The sequence below is a fragment of the Copadichromis virginalis genome, linkage group LG18 (assembly GCF_057382275.1).
Source record: "Copadichromis virginalis isolate Kocher_CV1m ecotype Utaka linkage group LG18, C_Virginalis_male_GT1.1, whole genome shotgun sequence".
NCBI classification, from domain to species: Eukaryota; Metazoa; Chordata; class Actinopteri; order Cichliformes; family Cichlidae; genus Copadichromis; species Copadichromis virginalis.
Window position 1 is genome coordinate 7,391,244 of NC_140635.1, and position 20,456 is coordinate 7,411,699.

Genomic DNA, 20,456 nt, shown 5'->3' on the forward strand with positions numbered 1-20,456 from the left:
AGGAAGTACTTGGGTTCATTATCTGATTATTTTGTTATAAATGATATCTACTCTTCATGCTCTAAAACATTCCCCATACCCTCGCCACTCCAGCTGTGTTCTGTCTCCAGGTGAATAATTTTAGAAAACTACCAACATAAAAGACGCTTCGTTGCGCTAACACCATTAGAATGTCCAGGAAGTAAATATTGCTTCAAACGTGTTCGCCACTTCCTTCCTCTGTCAGGATATTTGTCTGAAATTGAACTTACTTGCAGAGATTTGAACATGCTGCATTAGTGCAGAGCTTGCTCAGAAAGCTTCAGTGTAATCAGCTGGTATGTACTGTTTATGCAAAGAATCATGGTATGTTTGAAGTTGACAGTTCTTTCGTGACTTTTAAAAGATCAATCAGCAGCTTAATCAGTCCGGGAGGTCAGTTTAAAAGAATTACGCAGCCCTCCTCAGCAGACTCAGTCTGTGTTTTTTCTGTCCAACTGAACATGCTTGCGCTGCTCATTATTTTGAGCATTCATGTTGATTAGCTTCCTGAGTTAAAACCTTTAGAAGCTGACACGCGCAACAGCAAAAACTTCAGCAATGGCACCGTGCCTCGTTACTTTTATGCAGCACGTATTTGCAACATACGCATATGCACCCCATCCCCTTTATTTGCTCTCTACATGGAATGAATTGCACTTCAAAGTTTATATATGCAAGTAAGTGCAACGTGTGTAGGCTTGATCTGTTCCAGTTGCCACATATTTCGACTCTCCATATGGGATGCATATGGTTTAAAGTCGAACACATTCGCTCTTCCTCCTGTTTCTCGCACCTCCACTCTGTGTGGCTCATATCAGTGGATGTCGCGTCACCATTCAGGATGTGTTCAGGAGTGACAATGGCAGGTATAACCCCCACAGCAAACATTAGATAGTTAACCCCCTGGTGGTATTTCCAGCTCACTCGTGCGACTCTCCTTTAGTATTTCTAAATACTCCGTTTGAATGATTGACACATCCGGAGAACCTCAAACTTTCAGCTTCTTTTTTGTTTTGACAGCCAAAAGTGTGAAATTGTAAAATGTCAGAAGATCTCAGAATCCCCTCAGATTTATAGCTGGGAGTTTTCAAAGTGTCATTTGTCATCCTTTGAACGAGGTTTGTCGTGGCTCTCTGTCCCTCGTGTAATGCGTTTTTGTCTGTCTCGCTATCTGCCTCTCTGTCATCCTTTGAGTCACTCCCTCAATCTACTGTTCCTTTTATTCTGTAGTTTTTCATTTCTCTGTCCCATCACTCGCTTCATCTCCCCTTCACTCTCTGGAGGAATACTGATACACCTCTCTGTAACCTTTGTATTCACTTATTTTTCTTGTAGACTACATCTGATAACTTTGGGAAAGGAATAAAGTTGGCTTAAAAGGGAAACCCTCCCCTTTGCCCTCCTCCGCGTCTTCAGTCAGACTCACAATACGAGCGTTTTTAACACAACCCACAAATTTACTTCAAACGAGACTGACTGAGCTCTTCTAAAATGTGAGTTTTGAAATTGCTTTGATTCCTGATGAGGCCTCCATTGTCTATTAAGTTTGAGTAAATTGCATTGCATATTTTGGTGCGCTGATACCCCTCCACCAACCCCAGCCACTTTGATTGAATTGGATCGGAGAAATTGCAGTTGAATTAAGTGGATTGCTACAGCGGCTCTGCGGTAATTTAGGAAGTGCTGGAAGTCTCATTTTGTGCGCGCCGATATTACTGCTGCCTCCTGTAGTTCCATGAGGTACATGAGTGTCGCAGAAACAGTGCTGTATGTGTGGAGACGGGGCCGAGGAAAGGACGTGCCGTTACTGTCAGCATTTTTTTTGGCCTTCAAAGACACCTAAACTTTTCTGGAATGTGATTTTGTACATTTACCTAGAAAATCACAGTCACCATAGTCTCCACTGTTCTGCAAAGGCCTTTCACCAGAACCATGGGGACCTAGAGCTGTTAGGGACTGGCAGTAATGGAATAACCTAAAGAGTTAACACAATACTTTTGTTCAAAAGAGTTAAAGTTAAAAGTCTGCAAAGTTATAAAAATGTTATGACTATCTCGAGGTTACAAGAGCGCAGCAGAGGAAGGACATCGAAAAAAATACATTATAAAAAAAGAAGGGAAGATTTCCTTCCAGGAGAAAGAAGAAAAATATCCTACCATCAGGAAAGCTGAACACATTAAAATGGAAAATATAAACATTTACACACTCTTCTGGAGGATCAAGTAAGATCAAGGAGGGGATGAGTTTTTTAATGTTTTATTTACCGGTCTAAATAAAGGGCTTACAATCCAGCCCTGTGAGACGTGTATAAATCAGAAGAAAACACACAGGATAATTTTACCTGAAACCATCAAATATAGAGAAGAAATGAGAAGAGTGACTATTCTGCAGATTGGCCTTGAGAAATCATTTAGCCCGTCAAACACACTCCTCCTCATCGGGCTCATCGGGAGACATCAGATATGGAGAGTTGATGAGGATGACCTCTACATTCAAAGAAAGAATTATATTTGCATTGAAAGAAGGAAAAGTAGCTTCTTTGATAAGGGTCACAATCAGAGACTGTGCAAACGACCTTCACAAGAGAGTGTTTTGGAAGTGCGCTGTATCAGCAGGCCTTTAGAAAGAGGCATTAAGAGGGAGGGAGATGATTTCAAAGAAGGTGACTGTGGATTGGGAGTGATGGCACTGTAACCGGCACAGAATTTTCCTGCATAAGGAATTTTCTTGAGGAATAACGGTCTCTGCATCTCCTAGTTTTGAGCTGGAATCTGTAGTACGGCTGCCACCAGTCCAACCACGCCTGAAACCCAACAGTTTGAAGATGGGACCATCGTAAAGCTGTGGCAGTGCAAGGATGGGTTGAAGATAATGTGCCCACATCTGGTGAATGGACGTGTTGTTGCTATTGAATAGAAGTTAACGCTTTCACAGGGGCCGGTGAGAGAACTACGCAGATCAATCAAACTGATGGGGATGTTTGGCAACAAAGGAAAGCTGGCTGGGACTGAGTCACTGCGAAATAATCCTGAGCCGGGGGAAACGATCCATGCCAGCCTGGCGCTGCAGACACAGAACCCAGAGATAACAGACGTGACCAAAGAAATGCAGCCGATTTCATCTTATTAACGCTGAACCCTGAACTTTAATGTGGGGCCTGGTTTACTATATGTGGTCTAGTTCATCCTAATAGTGTTGGATAACACTGTAAACCTGACTAAGGCTACAAAACCAAGAAGGTCCACGTAGACTCACAAGAGCAGAAATAAAATAAACATGTTACAGTTTGATACAAAAACATCGCTGGCTATAGAAAGTTTGCATTATATATGTCATGGTTGCTGTAACTGACAGGTGGATGCTAACGCATGCGGCTACCTTTCTGCTCGGCTAATTAGAATCACTGTACTGGGCAAACAGCCATGCTTGTGGTGTTGGTGTTATAGGATACATTTAATGCAATTATCTGACAAAAGCCTGAGCAAGTCCACCAAAAATAGAACATACAGGATTTCATTTGTATGCTGCTCAGCAGAAATGAGCTGGTATCTGTTTTCTGTATGTTAGACCAATACAGTGTATCGATGCACTTTGCCCTCCACCCAGGCTGTAAAAAAACAAAACAAAAAAAGATGCACACACTAAACCGAGGCTTCAAAGCAGGACTTCAAAAACCACTGGGTGACCTCCCAATGGCAACATTAACCTATGGGCAGATAGCATGACGCCATAAACCGGTTTAATGGTCCCAAAGCAACTGAAATGGGCTGAGACCAAAGGAACTCAAATGATTGAAGTTAAGGTCGTCTTTGTTCATATTATGTTTAAACGATCAGGCAAAACAAGCTTTTAAAAGTTGAGGAGGACCAGTTAAGTTAACACTCATTGTAATTCAATACAGAAACACAATAAAATATTGTTATTCCATTTTTAACAAGCACCACTCACTAGAACAAGGGAACATTTCCTCCCCTTACACTGGAGGAACTGTTCAGCCATGTCACAATACGGGAAACTCTTACAGCAAATTGTTTAGGACTCATTTAAGAGCAAGAAAAATATTCAAATCCTTCTCTGTGCCAGGATTTAAGAGAAGTGACACCACAAAGATGCATACACTAAAGATAAAGTAAAGTCCTTGAAAGTGAAATACATTCAAAATTTCACGTTATCTTTTGAAATCTTCTATATATTTTTCAATATGCCCTTCATGCAAAACCGCACAATTCACGCGAACACGTAGCGTTCTCCTCTCCTTGTGTAGCACCGCGACAGGCTGCCGGGATGATATAAACTCCGATAACGTCCCCTTGGCTCAATAAATCCTCGAGTTATTGACGATGCCGTCCGCCCGTCTGGATCCCATTATCAAAGTGTCTTCAAAGGAGACTAATTGAATTAGTGCAGGGATCTGTAATTGAAAGCTTGCTTTTAATGATGCATTGTGGTCTTGCACGGAGACAAGCATCAGCATTCATTATACGTCTCTGTGTCGGGATGGATTGGACTGTGTGCAGCACAATATCAAACTTATCAGGGACACGAGTTTATTTGATCCTGCATCAAATGTTTAAAGCTAGTAAAGCTGAACTTGAGATGAGCTAGTGTTCTTTTACTATTTGCTATTTTTATCCTCTCAGCTGGATGTTTGCCTCCTCTCTGCCAGAATGTGAATAAGACATCGAAGGTCATGTGCAGCCATGTTTGATCATTACATCCCTTGACATGATGAAATGTGTGAGTTCATTCAGGTGGCCTCTAATGAACCTTTTGAGTGCTTTCAGTTAGAGCTGGGCGATATGAGATTTTTTCATATCACGATATGTTTTTTTTCATTTCAGGCGATAACGATATCTATCACGATATAAGCCAAATAACTATATTTGTAAGATTTAAATGTGCCGTTGCTCACAAGTAAAATGTGAAATAATCAGCAGCTTGTTTTTATTTAAATATTTATTCCCCATAATAAGTTCAACAGGGTAGATGTACTTAAGGAACATGAGACTTTTTCAGATAGATAAAGGCAAATATTGCAAACTACACAAAAGGCAGCCGCTAAAGCGTTTAAGTTTCAAAATAGAACAAACGAAACAGACTAAATTGTCAATTCCACTTAGAAACAAAATATTAATTCTAAAAATAAATCTTAGTTTGTTTTACAGAAGAACAGACAAAACTGACTAACTTTTGTCAATATCAAATAAACTGAGAACTAAAAGGAAATTCTCAATCTCTCCTTGTTGTATAGCTTAGCTTTTCAAACAGTTTTAACAGTTACTTTAGTCTGACAAAAGCCGAATGACGAATTAGCGCTTCCAGTCAGAGACTGAGGCTACGTCCACACGTACACGGGTATTTTTGAAAACGGAGATTTTCCGTTTTCGTTTTAAAAAATAATCCCGTCCACACATAAAGGCAGAAATGAAGGAAAACGCTGCTATGAACATGCCAAAGCAGCAGGTGGCGCTAGATTCCTAACCGTGCAGAAATGTTGGCCAATCAGAAGTCTAGAAGCCTCGGTGGGAAAAAGTAAACAAAGCTGCGGCATAGAAGCAGAACAGAGTCGTATGTGTGGAGGGTAGAGCTGGGCGATATGAGATTTTTTCATATCACGATATGTTTTTTTTTCATTTCAGGCGATAACGATATCTATCACGATATAAGCCAAATAACTATATTTGTAAGATTTAAATGTGCCGTTGCTCACAAGTAAAATGTGAAATAATCAGCAGCTTGTTTTTATTTAAATATTTATTCCCCATAATAAGTCCAACAGGGTAGATGTACTTAAGGAACATGAGACTTTTTCAGATAAATAAAGGCAAATATTGCAAACTACACAAAAGGCAGCCGCTAAAGCGTTTAAGTTTCAAAATAGAACAAACAAAACAGACTAAATTGTCAATTCCACTTAGAAACAAAATATTAATTCTAAAAATAAATCTTAGTTTGTTTTACAGAAGAACAGACAAAACTGACTAACTTTTGTCAATATCAAATAAACTGAGAACTAAAAGGAAATTCTCAATCTCTCCTTGTTGTATAGCTGAGCTTTTCAAACAGTTTTAACAGTTACTTTAGTCTGACAAAAGCCGAATGACGAATTAGCGCTTCCAGTCAGAGACTGAGGCTACGTCCACACGTACACGGGTATTTTTGAAAACTGAGATTTTCCATTTTCGTTTTAAAAAATAATCCCGTCCACACATAAAGGCAGAAATGAAGGAAAACGCTGCTATGAACATGCCAAAGCAGCAGGTGGCGCTAGATTCCTAACCGTGCCGAAATGCTGGCCAATCAGAAGTCTAGAAGCCTCGGTGGGAAAAAGTAAACAAAGCTGGGGCATAGAAGCAGAACCGAGTCGTATGTGTGGAGGGACAGTAACTGTGTGTATATGTAAGCATTTAAACACTGCAGAGAGTAGAATTAACAGTATTGTAGAAATTCATTTCACCGAAACAATAACGTGGCGCACAGTGTGACGCATGCACCAGTTCATTGTATTTCCAGACTTGCTTTCGGCACAATTTACAGTGCACGCTACTCTGTTTTTTTGTCAGACTTGAAATAGCCGAAATACCTTCACACTACGGAACTTCTATGGCTCTTCCGTTCGACAATCTCTCCGGCATTGGAACCATCATCTGTTTTCTCTTCGGTCACGCTCGGTTGATTTTTCTAGTCGGCACACTCATTTCCTCCATTACCCGCTGGCTGCTTCCCAAACAAACACACGTGCGGCTTGGCACGTGACGCTGCGGCTGTGATTGGTTCGGCTCCGCGCTACTTAATTTGGATTGGCTGACCTTTTTTTTTTTTTTTTTTTTTTTTTTTTGAGGACAAGAGCGGCGAGGTCTATCGCGATAGCTTAATTTCTCTATCGAGTAAAAGTTATATCGCGATACATATCGTTATCGTTCTATCGCCCAGCTCTACTTTCAGTAAATGTTCTGGTGAAAATCTGAAGCTGTCTGTATTTGTTGTCTAACTCACCCAGAAATTGAGTAGATGTTTTTTGTTGTTGTTGTTTTTATTTCCTCCTGAAAGGGTCACACAGCCACGGCCCCAGAAACTATTAGTGGTTTTGTGGTGTTGTTGTTATTGTCTGTCTTTAAGGAAAGATTCTCATTCTATTGAAGCACTTTCGCCTTGTGTATGAGTTGCTCTGCTTGAGTTATTTTAGGCAAAGTGCTAATGCTAACAAACCAGTTCTCTGTTTTAAAGTCTATCACATCATTATCTCCAACGTTACAGGATTTTTCCATGAGGGGAAAAAGAGCTTAAAAGCTTACAGCAGCTGTGTTGAGCTCACAGAAGACCGAATGCTTTAACTTTCATCTGTCTGTCAGCCACAGATGGTGTGTGGTGGCTTTCAGGTTAGAGGTTAAAGGTTAAGGCTAATTTATAGTCTTTAGTTCAGTGTTTCATCCGGTTGGGAACATATGGAGTTCTGCTGGAGAGGACACAGATACCAGTTAACACAGATAAATGTTTGTGTGCTTGTGTTTTAATGTAGCATTGGTTATCTTGAAAAGGAATGTTCATCGAAGTAATAGGACTGTGCAATATAACTGCATGTATCTATGACATTTTGAAATAAAACAGAGGCAATCACATATTAATGAGCACCATTCATTTGTAAGTGTTTTTAAAAGTAAAGATTTAGACCTCGTATCATAATGAAACTGAAAATAAAAAGGTGCTATATTTTGATGATATTTTGTGATATATTTATATTTTTATCGTTGGCTTTTGAGATTTTAAGGAGTGCCCTTTTGAATTTTACTGTTTAAAACTGCATATTTGCTGCACAGTAGCCAGTATGTAACACTAATCATATAAGACCACCTAAGTTGACAGGTCATGGATGTTGACCAGCGGTTGCAACTGAACACAGGCAGCCTGATATAGTCTTATTCTGTTTTTAAAATCTAAAAAATAAATTGCCAAGAACAATAAAGCTTTATTTATACTTTGCTAAAGGCCATCATAAAGGCAATTTCATTATTCCTGAACCGGCTGTTTATTTTTACTGATTTTAAAAATGCAGCATTTTGCAAAGATTGATTTTTATGTGAGGCGCCACTTTGTATGATTCTTTTTTTTCTTTTTTTAAAACTTTGACTTGACTTAATTGGCACTGCTAACAGTCAGCTTGACAAAGCAAATCAACGCTTCTCACCGCTGCACCAGTTCAAAGCACTTCCTGTGAAGTCTTTCTCAGAGGTTGTCACTATGATGGGAAGCTTTAACATCAAACCTAATGATCAAAAACTTTCCGTACTCCGGAGACACGATCATTCATATTTAAATGGATCGGGATTTTAAAATTTTAATGCGAGTTTCAAAGAAATGAAAGGATCCAGGTACGATGCCACAAATGACTGTAACTACGGTTGTTACTGATTTTAAACATTTACGCTTCACCGTCACATTTAACATTTCTGCCACGTCAAAATGTTTACATTTGGTCTCTGCAGATTTGTGTTAGCGTCTTCAGAAAGTTGTACTCGTTTCTGCAAATAACACTCACTCCTCTATCTGTCTGCGTGTGTGTTTATGTGTGTGTTTATGTGTGCATTCGCATCAGTTCGTAAGTGACAGTATGGTCAAAGTGGCAGGACAGGGGAGTGGGCAACACTTCATTAAAGTGCAGCAATACTCCACTCAGTCTCCCTCCCATGCATACACACCAGGTGCAGACCACTTCATTTAGTCTGAGAGATAGAAAGGACAGACCCCAATGGATTCTCCTATTAATCTTTAATGAGCCCCCGGGCCTGAAAACTGCCTGCCTGCCTCTACTTTTCCACATCCAGGAAACAAACTGACTCGGCTGGAAAACACATCGGCCGCCGGCCCTCGTACCTGCCTGTCTGCCTGCTAGCCATTAACCCCCCAACTCGACCCTGAATTATTAATGCTTCTATCCTTTGCTTTGCTCGCTCGGCCCCCTCCCAGCAACGGGAATGGGCGATGTCTTGATTGTGTGGTTTGCAAAGTGTGGCGATGCCTCTCAGAGTGTCTCCAGCTGGACTTCTGAAAAGGATGCCGAAGTAAAAAAAAAATTTGTTCCATTAAACCGGTCGAATCAAGTTGTCGCCAAAATTGTCTGAGAAAAACGATTTTTTTTTGTTTTTTTTTCTTTACAGCGAGTACTTCCTTTTTTTTTTTTTAATTGCACGTCTCTTCCCATCATCTCTTTTGAAGCTTTCAGTCATTTCACAGAAAGTTCATCAGCAGATGGCGTTATCCATGTTTCACTAGTAAACTTTCTATTGTGTTGATGTTATTTGACGACAACTGGCAAATCCATCTATGCACATTAGCCCATGGGAGTTGCCATGAATGAATAATATGATGTTGTTAATACATTCTTCCCGGCACACTTTGTCTTTTATAAATGTCTCTCATTTTGTTCCTCTAATGAAATAAAACAGCGTGTGCTGTGATGAATGTGGATCTCATTTGGTCTTCCCCAGATAGCGACTCCTCTCCCCCCTCTGATGTCCCCCTGCCTCACTTCCTCATCTCCTGATAAGTGTTGAATAGTATTAGGACTAGGCGCTCTGAGGTGCTATTGTTTCTCTGCCTGCTGGGTTTTTTGCTCTGGTTTTTGTGTGTTTTCTTTCTAATGCGCACATGAACAAGGCTGCATGGTTTTGGCAAATATTCAGTGGAGGATTAGATCATAGGTTTGCACCATTTTATAGAAGAGTTTTTCTGCAATGTCAAAATGACACATTAGAATGTTCTCTTTTAAAATATTATTATTATTACATAACTTCTTTATGATCATGTAAAAAACTTGGAATTCGGTGCTTCTCTCCACCGATCAGAGAGAGCTCTTTTAAGAGCCACGCTGGCTTCTTTATAGTGTTCCCCATAGTGCTTATATTATCAACTCTGTATCCAGGAGACTGAGGCAGAACACTTTAATGTTCTTCTTCATTGAGCCATTTTTGAACTAAATTTCTTATTTGATGATGCAGAGAATATTGAATATTATTAGATACAGCCACACTAAAAGTTGCAGAATATAGCACTGAAACTTTATTGCATTTATGATGCAGTTGTCTAAGTTGTAAGTGCTGCACTACTGTAAGGGGGATGGATGGATTACAAATTGTCAGCATGTCTAACATGTTTGCTGTTGTTTATCGATGCATATGTGATGGAAGATCAGTGATTCCAATCATTTAAATAAATAAATCAATTGTATTAATGTTGGTGGTGGTTGTGTAAACTGCATTGTGTTGCACAGCTTGTTCACACACAAATTGGGCAAAACAGCGATGAGACATAAGACTGTCCTGCGCTATTCTGCACTGTATGTAGCATATATCATGTCTTGTACAAAAACCCAGAGAGAGTCAGTGGAATGAATAAAAAGTTGACTTGGATGCTAAATAAATGTTGCATGGAGAGGTTAGCTGGCTAATGGCTTCGATGTAAAAAGCGCGTTATTTATACTTTGTGTTATTACACTAATGATGATGTTTTCAATACCTTGTTTTGGGGGGATTCAGGGATTTTCAGAAATAATGTTAGAAGTAAGCCCTTTTTTTATTTCTTGCGAAACGTTTGTTCTGCAGTTAGCTCAACTACAATTACAATTTTTGCAAAGCAGTACTTTTTTTGGTAGGGGATTTTCTGAACAGTTGCTAGAGGGCTAGAAAAAGCCTCTTTCGACGCTGAAACAAGGAGCTGATGTGTGATGATCCCTGCTATAAGTGGCAGGGAAGTCGAGTGCCAAAGCTGATATGAAGAAAAACTAAATCCTGAAACAGAAAGCTGAATGTCTATGGATCAAAACGTTTAAGCTTTATGCATCTCTTCAAATTTAGAATAGAAAACGGTCACAGGTAGCCAAATCTGTGACCAAAACCAAATCTTGCTAAAAGCAATGTGGTCAGCAGTGGTTTTGCTCATGTGGTGTAAAAGATGCTGTTTTTCATCAGTGTTTCCCACTGCATGATGAAATAATTGTATGTGATGGTTTGGCCAAAGGTTTTTCATGAGGTTAAAGTAAATCTTGGTGCTGATGGACTAACCTGGAAGAATTCAGGGTGCAAAGTTCAGTGCAAAGCAATGCTTATGCTCCTAGTGTGGTTTTGTCTCAGTGTATTAGTCAAATCGCCAGCGATTGGCCCTGACATTGAAGTTGGGTCAGTTTGGCACAGAGGTTGTCTGGTTTAAAGCTCCACACAGCCACACTTTATTAGCAGGAAGACTGGGAGTGCACTGGGAAATTTAGAGGTGGGCATGGTGAAATGAGCTAAATTTCAATTAGAGGTGCTCAGTGGTTTTAATGGGTGGAGTCCCAGAATTGTACGATTTCACCAAGTATGAGACGCATTAGATTTCAGCATTAGTCATTAGTGTTTGAACGCTTATTCCTAACCTGGTCCCTGGATGGCATAGACCAAAACAAAACAAGGTGTAAAATAAAAGAAATGTACGTCCTCAGAGTCCCAGGTGTGTATCCCTGTAAATATAAAAAGACATTTAATTAATATCTAAATTCCTGTAACTTTTCTAACTATCTAGAGTCCTTGACAATTCAGGTTTTTGTCTGTTTGTAAATAATGCGTATACTGCATTTGTCACGTTTGTTGACTTTTCTGTTTTCACTGTTACAGTCAGCACTTCGGGCTGGCAGAAGACGACTTAAATTAAAAGACAGCAGCCGAAAGTTCTTCACACTCATGCTTACACTCGTGTGCTGCCCTGTAGCTCCATGTCCTCAAGGCAACCAAAGTGTCATGGCAACCGTACAGCAGCCACGGTAACAGCAGGCTCATTTTCATACTGATGAGGCCAGTTGCCGGGGAGGCCTGCGCCTCTGCTGCCGCGGCCGCTCGCTCCTCTCTCCTCTCCAATGTCGCCCTGAAATTTTAATGACCTTCTTTCTCTGCTTCTCATTTTTCTCCTCTCGGTGCACCTTGTGTGTGTTTGTGCACGCGTGTGTGTCATGAATGTCAAGTTCCCTGTCCAAACTGACACGCACAAAGTGTCCACAGTTAATACAAGAAGAGAACAAAGACGATGTAATTTTGATGGCGTACGGCTGTAAAGGGCATGTATTTTTATGGCTGTGGAAAACCTCCTCTGGTCTGCTCCTCTTGGCCACATCAGGTTTGCATTTAAGACTTTTTGGGTGGTGGACGGCACTGTTTTTGTGTCAGCATGCAAACAGAAAGGCAGGAAACAAGATGGGTGAGGAATATTGGCTCGTAAATGGCCTAATCCAGCAGCGTTGATCGTGGTCTTGTCTGTTTGTTGTACCAACTAGGAAATGACACTAGGTCCTGAAGATATAACGGAGGTTCGGTTCTCTAACTTGACACATTTTCAACACGTTGACACGCCGGTTATGCATTCCTGATCTCTGAAGTCTGTCTTGAAAACCTGCTGCTAGATCATAGCCGCACATCTCTGAGGTCTGTGAGAAACCATACGCTTCTTGGACTGCATTCAACTGACGTGAACGTTGGCCAACTCATGGCCGAGCACGAGTGCCCAGTGTGACATATGGACCAACTGGAGTGGCAGAAAATGCTGTGTAGCCTGTTGACAACATCATTTTTCTGTAAAGCATAGATAATGTGAGTGACTGTCAACCACTTCATTGGCTGGCAAGAGAAACTGGAAAATTGTGTATGCGGTTTCATCCTGCAGACATTTAGTCATGGGTGTGTGTTGCCAACAGTCGTATGGACATCATTCAGTCCTTGAACTAAAACAGGATTCATCTACCTCACACTTGTAATCTGGTGGCTGAGCTGAATGTTTCAGATTAATCTGTTTATGTAAAAGAGATTCAGGCTCAAGTCTTCTTGTGCTTTTTGAGTGTCACTCACACCAAATTCTTCTTTTTTCTCTCCTTTTGTTTCGTTCCAGGAGGAAGCGGCAAGAGAAGAAGAAAACGGACGGATTGAGCCTGTTGGCCGAGCTGACTCCATTGACCACACTGCTGTGAGGTCACTAGAGTAAGTCACTCGCTGATCAGCGTCTTTGCCTTCGCTAGAATGATGGTTGTAGAGGACGCGCAGCTTTGTCAATCTCATCCTCTCCAAGTAACTCTGACCAGAAGATCATTCAACCTTTGCTGGTCAATAATTGCACTATACATTGAATTATGTGTGTTTAAACTAAATGTATTGGCTGAAACTTGCAATATTTGTGGTGTCGCCACACCTCTGTAAGCCAGCGCCTGATGTCTTGCTAATACTGCGATACTGTTTCCTCATCTCAGCAACCTGGTACGTGCAGTGTTAAGTATGATGGACACAACCTAACACGAAGAAGTAACAACTTTGGTTGTTCGAGACTAGAATATCTCTTCAGAGTTGACCGTTGTAAATCTGTTCTCCGCTTGCTTTCTTCACATAAAGCGAAAGCAGCAGGTTCTATATTGTAGCCGAGGTTTGTTTGTCAAAAATCTCATTTTCAGCCCTGCTTTCTGATTTACATAATTCTCTTTTGTGGGAGCAAAATGATCCTCGTCTCGCCATCAGAGCTCTCCCACGCACTAACCCATTCAGCTTCTGTTATTAACAACTGTGTTTTGTTTTGTTATTTTGCTCCATTGCATGCTTCCAGTTTAATATGCAGGTATGGTATTATTATTCCTGTGATTTCCCAGAGACTCTGGTTTCTCCTGCCTCTTAGTTGTCAGTAAGGGGCCCATTTTCCCTGGGCTAATCATAGTCGTTGTATCAAAGCTGTGGATGGATTAGATCTTGCATCTTTATAATATTTGCCAGTGTATGGTCAGCCTCAGAAATGCAAATAGCTGGAACTGTTTTGGGTTTTCTTTGCTTTTAAATGGATATCAGCACACATTCTAATTTACATATAAATGCTTTAAGAATGCAACTTTCTGTCAGTTTTTTCATTATTAGGTCTCCCCCGTCGCTGTTTTCAGTTTCTACATGCAAAAGCCAAAAACATCAGTAAACTTGAGCTTTTTGTAGAACTTTTTGGAACGTTTTGGTTTGTTGCTTACTCAAGGACATCAGATGTGCTTTAAAAAAAAAAAAACTACCTCTGCAGAAATGCACAAACATATCTTGTTTGTCAAGTCGCTGATGCACACACCTCTCAAATCTGAGTAACATGTACCATTTGTTCTCAAGGAACCTGATATGTTGATCCAGCATCTTGTCAGGAAGTTGCTTCCTTTCTTCTTTTTTTCTTGCCAAGTTTGACTGTGCATTTCAGTGCTGCCAGAAGAGATTTTCCAGCAGAGCAGAGGAAGCTGAATTCCTCTTTAGGGAACTTATTAGTGCTACAGTGTTAAATTTCAAATTTTGACATATTTCTTTCTTGGATAAGTGGATGTTAAATGTGTCTGTGTGGTGCGGTTACATTGATTTGACTTGATTGTTTTCTGTACCATTTGGTTTAGGAACTTTCTAATTAACACTCAGTTTCTACCCCACTGTGTACAACTTCAAACAGCACCCATTCGCTTACATGCAGCTTAATTCCGGCTTTGAAAGGGCAATTTTCCACTCCACAGATATTAATGTGTCGTAGGATTAAGGTCCCACGCACCAAAAAGCAAACACACTGCATTTGTCTCATTACACCCTCTGAAGAGCATCTTAAGTCCGAATTGGGGGTGTGAGGGTTTTTTTGAAAACCTTTTTTTTTTGTTTTCCCGTACATGTGTTTGATTTCTTTGGATTGCTCTGTTTTATTGTGCTTTTTGTCTCCTCTGACTTCTATTTTTATTTGTTTGTTTGCACCACTGAGCTCTTGTCATAATGTTTCTGTCTTCATTGCCTCATTTCCTGTTTTTATTTTTGCCCACATGGTGTCACCCCTCTCCTCTGATCTCCACCCCGCACCTCCTCCCCAACCCCCCTACCCACCCCCGTCTCTCTCTGTCATTCATCCGTCTCCGATCCCAGAGACATTGTCAAACTGGTGGAGGTGTCAAACGACGGTGGGCCCCTGGGGATCCACGTGGTGCCTTTCAGTGGCAGGGACCGCAGGTAAAAATAACCAGAGCAGAACCGCTGTGCTCTTCAGACAGGCTAGAAGAAAATAAATCTTAGGGCCATTCAGACATGGTGTCCACGGGTTTAACTACGTTAACAGGTTTTTGCATAAAGGTCTTAGATATTTAAAATATGTGTGCGCAAAGGGCCAATTCAGCCCAATTCAGCCTTTTTTTTGTTCTGTGACCTGCAGTGCTTTTTATCCATCTAGATTCTTTTGATACCAGTTGCCAGTTCTGGAGTATCATCTGTCTGATTGCTCTTGAATATATTGCAGTCCAGCTGCAGTAGCCTTATGATGCTCAAACAGCCAGAAAATACATTTAATGTATCAAGTTCCATGTTGGAACTTTCTTTCTAACCAACTTCTACCAACTTGCATGCATCTATTCATGACAGTGTTACAAGACGTAAATATTGACAGCAATAGCTGTAAGATTAGCTACAGTAGCTGCGCCTCATTAGGCGGATGTATACAGCAAGAAATGAGTTCCTGTAGGTAACTGCTCATAGCAAAGTTTGTGGGGATTTTTTTTGTCTTTAAGTAAGCAGATCATGAATTCTGGATAAAGACATTCCTGCTGATTTTGCTTTTTTTTCCCTGTGCCATCACACTGGTCTTGAGTTTTCATTAAATCCAAAACAATCAGGCTAAAGTCCAATATTTGTTTACTTTTTTTAATACAGCATGTCATAAAATTGTAAAATTTCTTCATGAATATGCCTAAAAGCTTTAGTTATAAATGTGGTTTAGTTTGTGGCAACTTATTTATAAAGTATTGTACCTTTGATTAAAAACGCCACTATGTTTAAATTAAATTGTGCTATGGCCACAGTCCAGTTTTTCCAGTGTTTCCAGTTTGGCCTCACTAAGAGGGGACAAATGTTGCTGGTCCACTTTGCACCCGAGCCGAGTGTTTTCCCTTCATAGATGAGAAAGTTTGCTGGACAACGACTTGGGGCAAAATATCGAGTCGTTTATTTGCAGTTTATGCATCAGAAACTGTTCAATAAACCGTTTTTTGATCATAGTTTTGAGACATGTCTGCAGATGGTGATGTAAAGAATGTGTTTTTTCTTGATTGCGTCATTGCTCGGCTGTTTTTGGATTCTCAGTCTTCATGCTTGGCTGGCTTTTGCTGTGCTGCATCACATTTCGAAAGCCAATATCTCAAAAACTGGCCAAAGTACAACATAACTATCTAGACTGATGGATAGCACTGCAGAGCACACAAAAGCGCTATAAAGATCAGACTCTTATGTATTTGGGGTTCCACAGGAAAGTGTTAGCAACACACGATGCAGAACACAATTATAACATGTAGCATTATGTTAAATTCTTTCTGCTAATCGGCTGCGTTTAATTAGGATTTTTTGCAAACATTTGGTCTCTGCCTTTCTTTTCTTTTTAAATATATCTTTTCACTTATAGTTTTAGTTTTTGCCACTGGCACACGTCTGACAGGTTTTATATTTAAGAAAAGAAAATAGGAAAAAAGAAAATTGCCCACTTTAGCTGATGACTTGTCAGCCTTATTGTAGTCTCATAAAAGAAATTCTCTTTGGTAGAATTTGGTTTCTGGTAACAAATGTCACGAAATGTGTTAATTTGGCCTTTTTGATTTTTTGCAAAACCCCTGGAGAGAAGCGGGCTGCATTACCTCAGAAACACTCCCTCACAGTAATGCCCATGCATGCCACACATTCCTCTTTGGTGGCAAAGTGTAATAACTTCATCACTCATACAGGCTGAATGACAAGCACGCACACACACATGCGCGACCACAGTGGTTTTCATGCCGGCATCATGAAGCAATTTGCCAGTTTACAGTGATTAATCATGGCTGTTTGGGGTTTGCAGGTGACCGTTTTATTTCTCTGTGGCTGCTGTCACATCAGCTTTACATTATTTAAAGAATACACTGAGCAGTGCACTCAACACACACATCTATACGCTCTCATTCAGAAGCGCACATGGAACGAAACTCTGAAGGAATTAGTGGAATTTCACATCTGGTTTTTGAAGATCCACATCATGAATGCCTTTGAGGTTATAACAAAACTATAGAGCCAAACCCCTGCAGCTAGCTGTCTGCATAGTTTTAAAGCTGAAGTTTACATGTAGACCTTAAAAAAATAAAAAAAAGCATAAACCCCAGCACTGACCAGGTTATTTAGGTCTAATATAATGTCATAGTGCCAAGGTATTTCCTGTCTCAGATATTTTCCCACCAGCCAACCGCAGCCCCGCACATTCCCAGATAGGGCTGTGCGCTATGACCAAAATCTCATATCCTGATATAAGACATCTATCGTCCCGCTAACGATATAAATCACAAAAATGTAACATTTTCTGTAAATTCTGTGAATCTCGGGCAGTTGCAGTTCGACTTGCCTGAAGTGTTTCCAGCTGTGCGTCGTGTACCTGGAGTCGAGTGTTTTAACCGATGCATAAAACGACACATTTTTAGACATAAGTTGTAACGGCCGCCGTTTTCTTTGTGAGTATTTATTACACGGCGTGCTGCGGGGAACAGCCTGTTCTAACGTTTGAGTCTAAGGTTTATTTTTTAGCACCTGACGCCTCTTTTTTGCTTCTCATCCGTAAACACGCTGCATACTCTTTCACGTATTTTCAGTTTATTTTGAAAAGTCTCAACAGGATCTTGAGCTCTATTGTGAAAGGTTTATGTGGAAAATAAACACGCGGACTTGTCCGTCCGTAATGTGGTTATATTAAATATAAGAGAAAGAGAGAACTTTAAGAAATATAGCCACTACAGTGACCATCCAAACGATGAAAAAATATTGCCGTAAACAGTTTATTTTGCGACACCACAAAACAAACGATAGCATAAAATGAAACGATAGATGATTTTATATCGTCATCCGATATCGAACAGCCCTATTCCCAGACTTCCTCTACGTATCAGTCTAAACTAAGACTCCCAAATGCCATCACTGACTGTAAAGTCTCCGTTGTACTTTATTGAAAATCAAGATCATATCACTTTTCTCTCTGCCCAATGTAATCAGCCTAAAAGCACATTTATAATGTGCTTTTCTGCTATTGGGGAAATGTCAGTTTGGGTGGTTCACCAAGATTAAGATGCCCAGCTTTCATCAGAGAAATGGGCCCCTCCACAGCAAATCACATTGTGTTCTCACTCAAATTCAATCAGCCGAATTGTCTCTGAACTTTTTCAACTCCTGAACTTTTCTGCCCCCCGGAGTAATCACATTCTCATTCATATTGAGTTATAAACCCGAGGCGAGGGCAAGTATTAAAGCCTAAAATCAACCCAATTTACCTAGGCAACACTCGCTCACACTACCCTCGAAAAATCCTTGATGCTCTCAGACACGGGCTGTATGCCGAAGAAGACTCGATTAGGGTCGCGCCGTCTTCCCTACCCATAGCTGATTTTCTTCCTCGTTCTCTGGTCTATAATCCAAAAAGCGCCCTTTCAGGTGAAGTTAGCCCCTCGCTGTGGCTGTGCGGGGAGTCATAAGCCAGTTTGCCACACTGGATTACAGAGCGACAAGTGTTGAAGCTCAGCATGGCTGAAGAGCTACAGCGTGATATACCAGCTACTGTCTGCCATCAGTCTTTAATACTGTTGTTTTTTTATTCCTCTCAGAAACCACTCTGTTTACTTTGTATTCAGAAAAAGGACAGAGGAGCTTAAGAGTTTCGAAAATTAACACATGCAAAGCGTCAACCCGACCAGAACTACATTTGAGGTTTTGAATGTGTTGATTGCCTTTGAATAGATGCCTCCCCCACACACAGCCTCTAAAGCACCCTGATGTGATGCGACTATTTTCTCTCATAAGCCTCATTGGTACACTGATGATGCAAATGACAGGACCACACTGTGCTCTCTTCACTAGTACTGCATGATGAAGCAGAGGCAGCAATTAGGCATAGCTGTCTTTTTTGCCAAAAAAAGGGCTTTTCATTAGCTTCACATTGATGATTCTTGAATAACCATCTGGCCACGGGAAGAGGGATTGTTAAAATAAAAAAGAGAATTATTTTCTGTGGTCAGAATAATCTAAACTATATCGAATATCAAAGCGAAGATTTTATAACCCCTCACAAGGACAAAGACTCTTAGCCAGCTTTTATACAGTGTGCAAAAAAGTCCTAGTGTATTCTTCACCCGGCTGTGCAGGCCACAGTGTTTTAACAGCCATGTTGAGTCCACAGACACTGCATCCTCTTGACATGAACTTCTGAACATTTCAGGACTCTTGGCTTGTTGGTCAAGCGTCTGGAGAGAGGAGGGAAGGCCGAGCAGCAGGGCCTCTTCCAGGAGAACGACTGTATCGTCCGTATCAATAACGGAGACCTGCGAAACATCAGATTTGAACAGTAAGACTGCAGCTCACGGGAGCCGTTGTTGAGCTCTGCTGATCCCTGGTCTTCCTGTGTGAATGGCTTTTTCGCACCATCCCTAGCTTTTTATACCCATAGTCTGAAACATTCTTCTTCTTTTTTTGGCTGCTCTCCTCTCTCCTCATGCCTATTTTACTCCCTCTCCTGCCGGCGCACAGTCTCCTCTGCTGCCTGTCACTGTGCTAAGCTAACCTTTCCCTACTTAACTCCTGTAGGTCAGAGCCTCAATTCCTCAAGTCGTTCCTGCAGTCCTCTTAGCCTTTATTCCCTTGTGTTTCAGTAACAGTAACAGCTCTACTGGACTCCTACTCTCACTACTTTCTCTTTTCTTCTGTCAGAAGGAATGGGAATAAATCTCCTAAAATTCACAGCTTCTCCTTTTTCAGTGCTGTTCATGTCTCCTGCTTTTATTCCCTGCCTAACCAAACTCACACATCCACCCATTTTCTAGATCCCGTACGATGCATGAGAACCTATATGCTGTGTATACAGTACATGCAATATCTGCAATGCAGCGATGCTTTTTTGTTTGCGATGTTTTTTTGCCAGCATTACATTTATACGAAAAGTATATGCATGTTTTAAATGCAATAAGCTGCTCCAAACTGATGAACGTTATGTAAGACACCTATTATGCAAAGTACCACCCACATGTGACCATGTATAGATGCGTCTTGGTGGATTTAACCGTTCCTCGAAACGTAAAGAGTCAAACATATATTTCCCCATTTAACAAACTAATAAAATCAGAATCTAGTCACACAGATCATATTGGTTGGTTTCTGATAAGTTCAGGCTTTGAGACTTTTGCTACCACCTCATTATAATGGAGATTAATGGGATTTTACTTTAGTATTATCTCTTACATGACACAGAATTCCTGTGTTGATAATACCAGGAATATGCTGTCAGATCTGTTTACTGGGTAGAAATTGAGCAGTTGCACCAAAAGTATGAGTGGAGGTATATAAGAATAATTTGGGTGAACCAACAAACTCCTGGATCCCGGTCATGTTGTC

At 40.6% G+C, this 20,456-nt stretch overlaps 1 protein-coding gene across 7 annotated transcripts in view; it reads left to right on the forward strand.

Annotated features, from left to right (window-relative positions):
- Positions 1-20,456, forward strand: part of pard3ab (par-3 family cell polarity regulator alpha, b) — a 285,627-nt gene that overhangs the window by 104,062 nt on the left and 161,109 nt on the right. For 5 of the 7 annotated variants that reach the window (XM_085439578.1, XM_085439579.1, XM_085439583.1 and 2 more), the window contains exons 6-8: positions 12,928-13,016; positions 14,946-15,029; positions 19,288-19,413. In XM_085439578.1, the coding sequence (XP_085295704.1) occupies positions 12,928-13,016; positions 14,946-15,029; positions 19,288-19,413 (299 nt within the window). Of the gene's footprint in view, positions 1-11,848; positions 12,163-12,927; positions 13,017-14,945; positions 15,030-19,287; positions 19,414-20,456 lie in introns of those variants that run through there. The other 2 variants (XM_085439584.1, XM_085439581.1) reach the window with 2 other exon arrangements.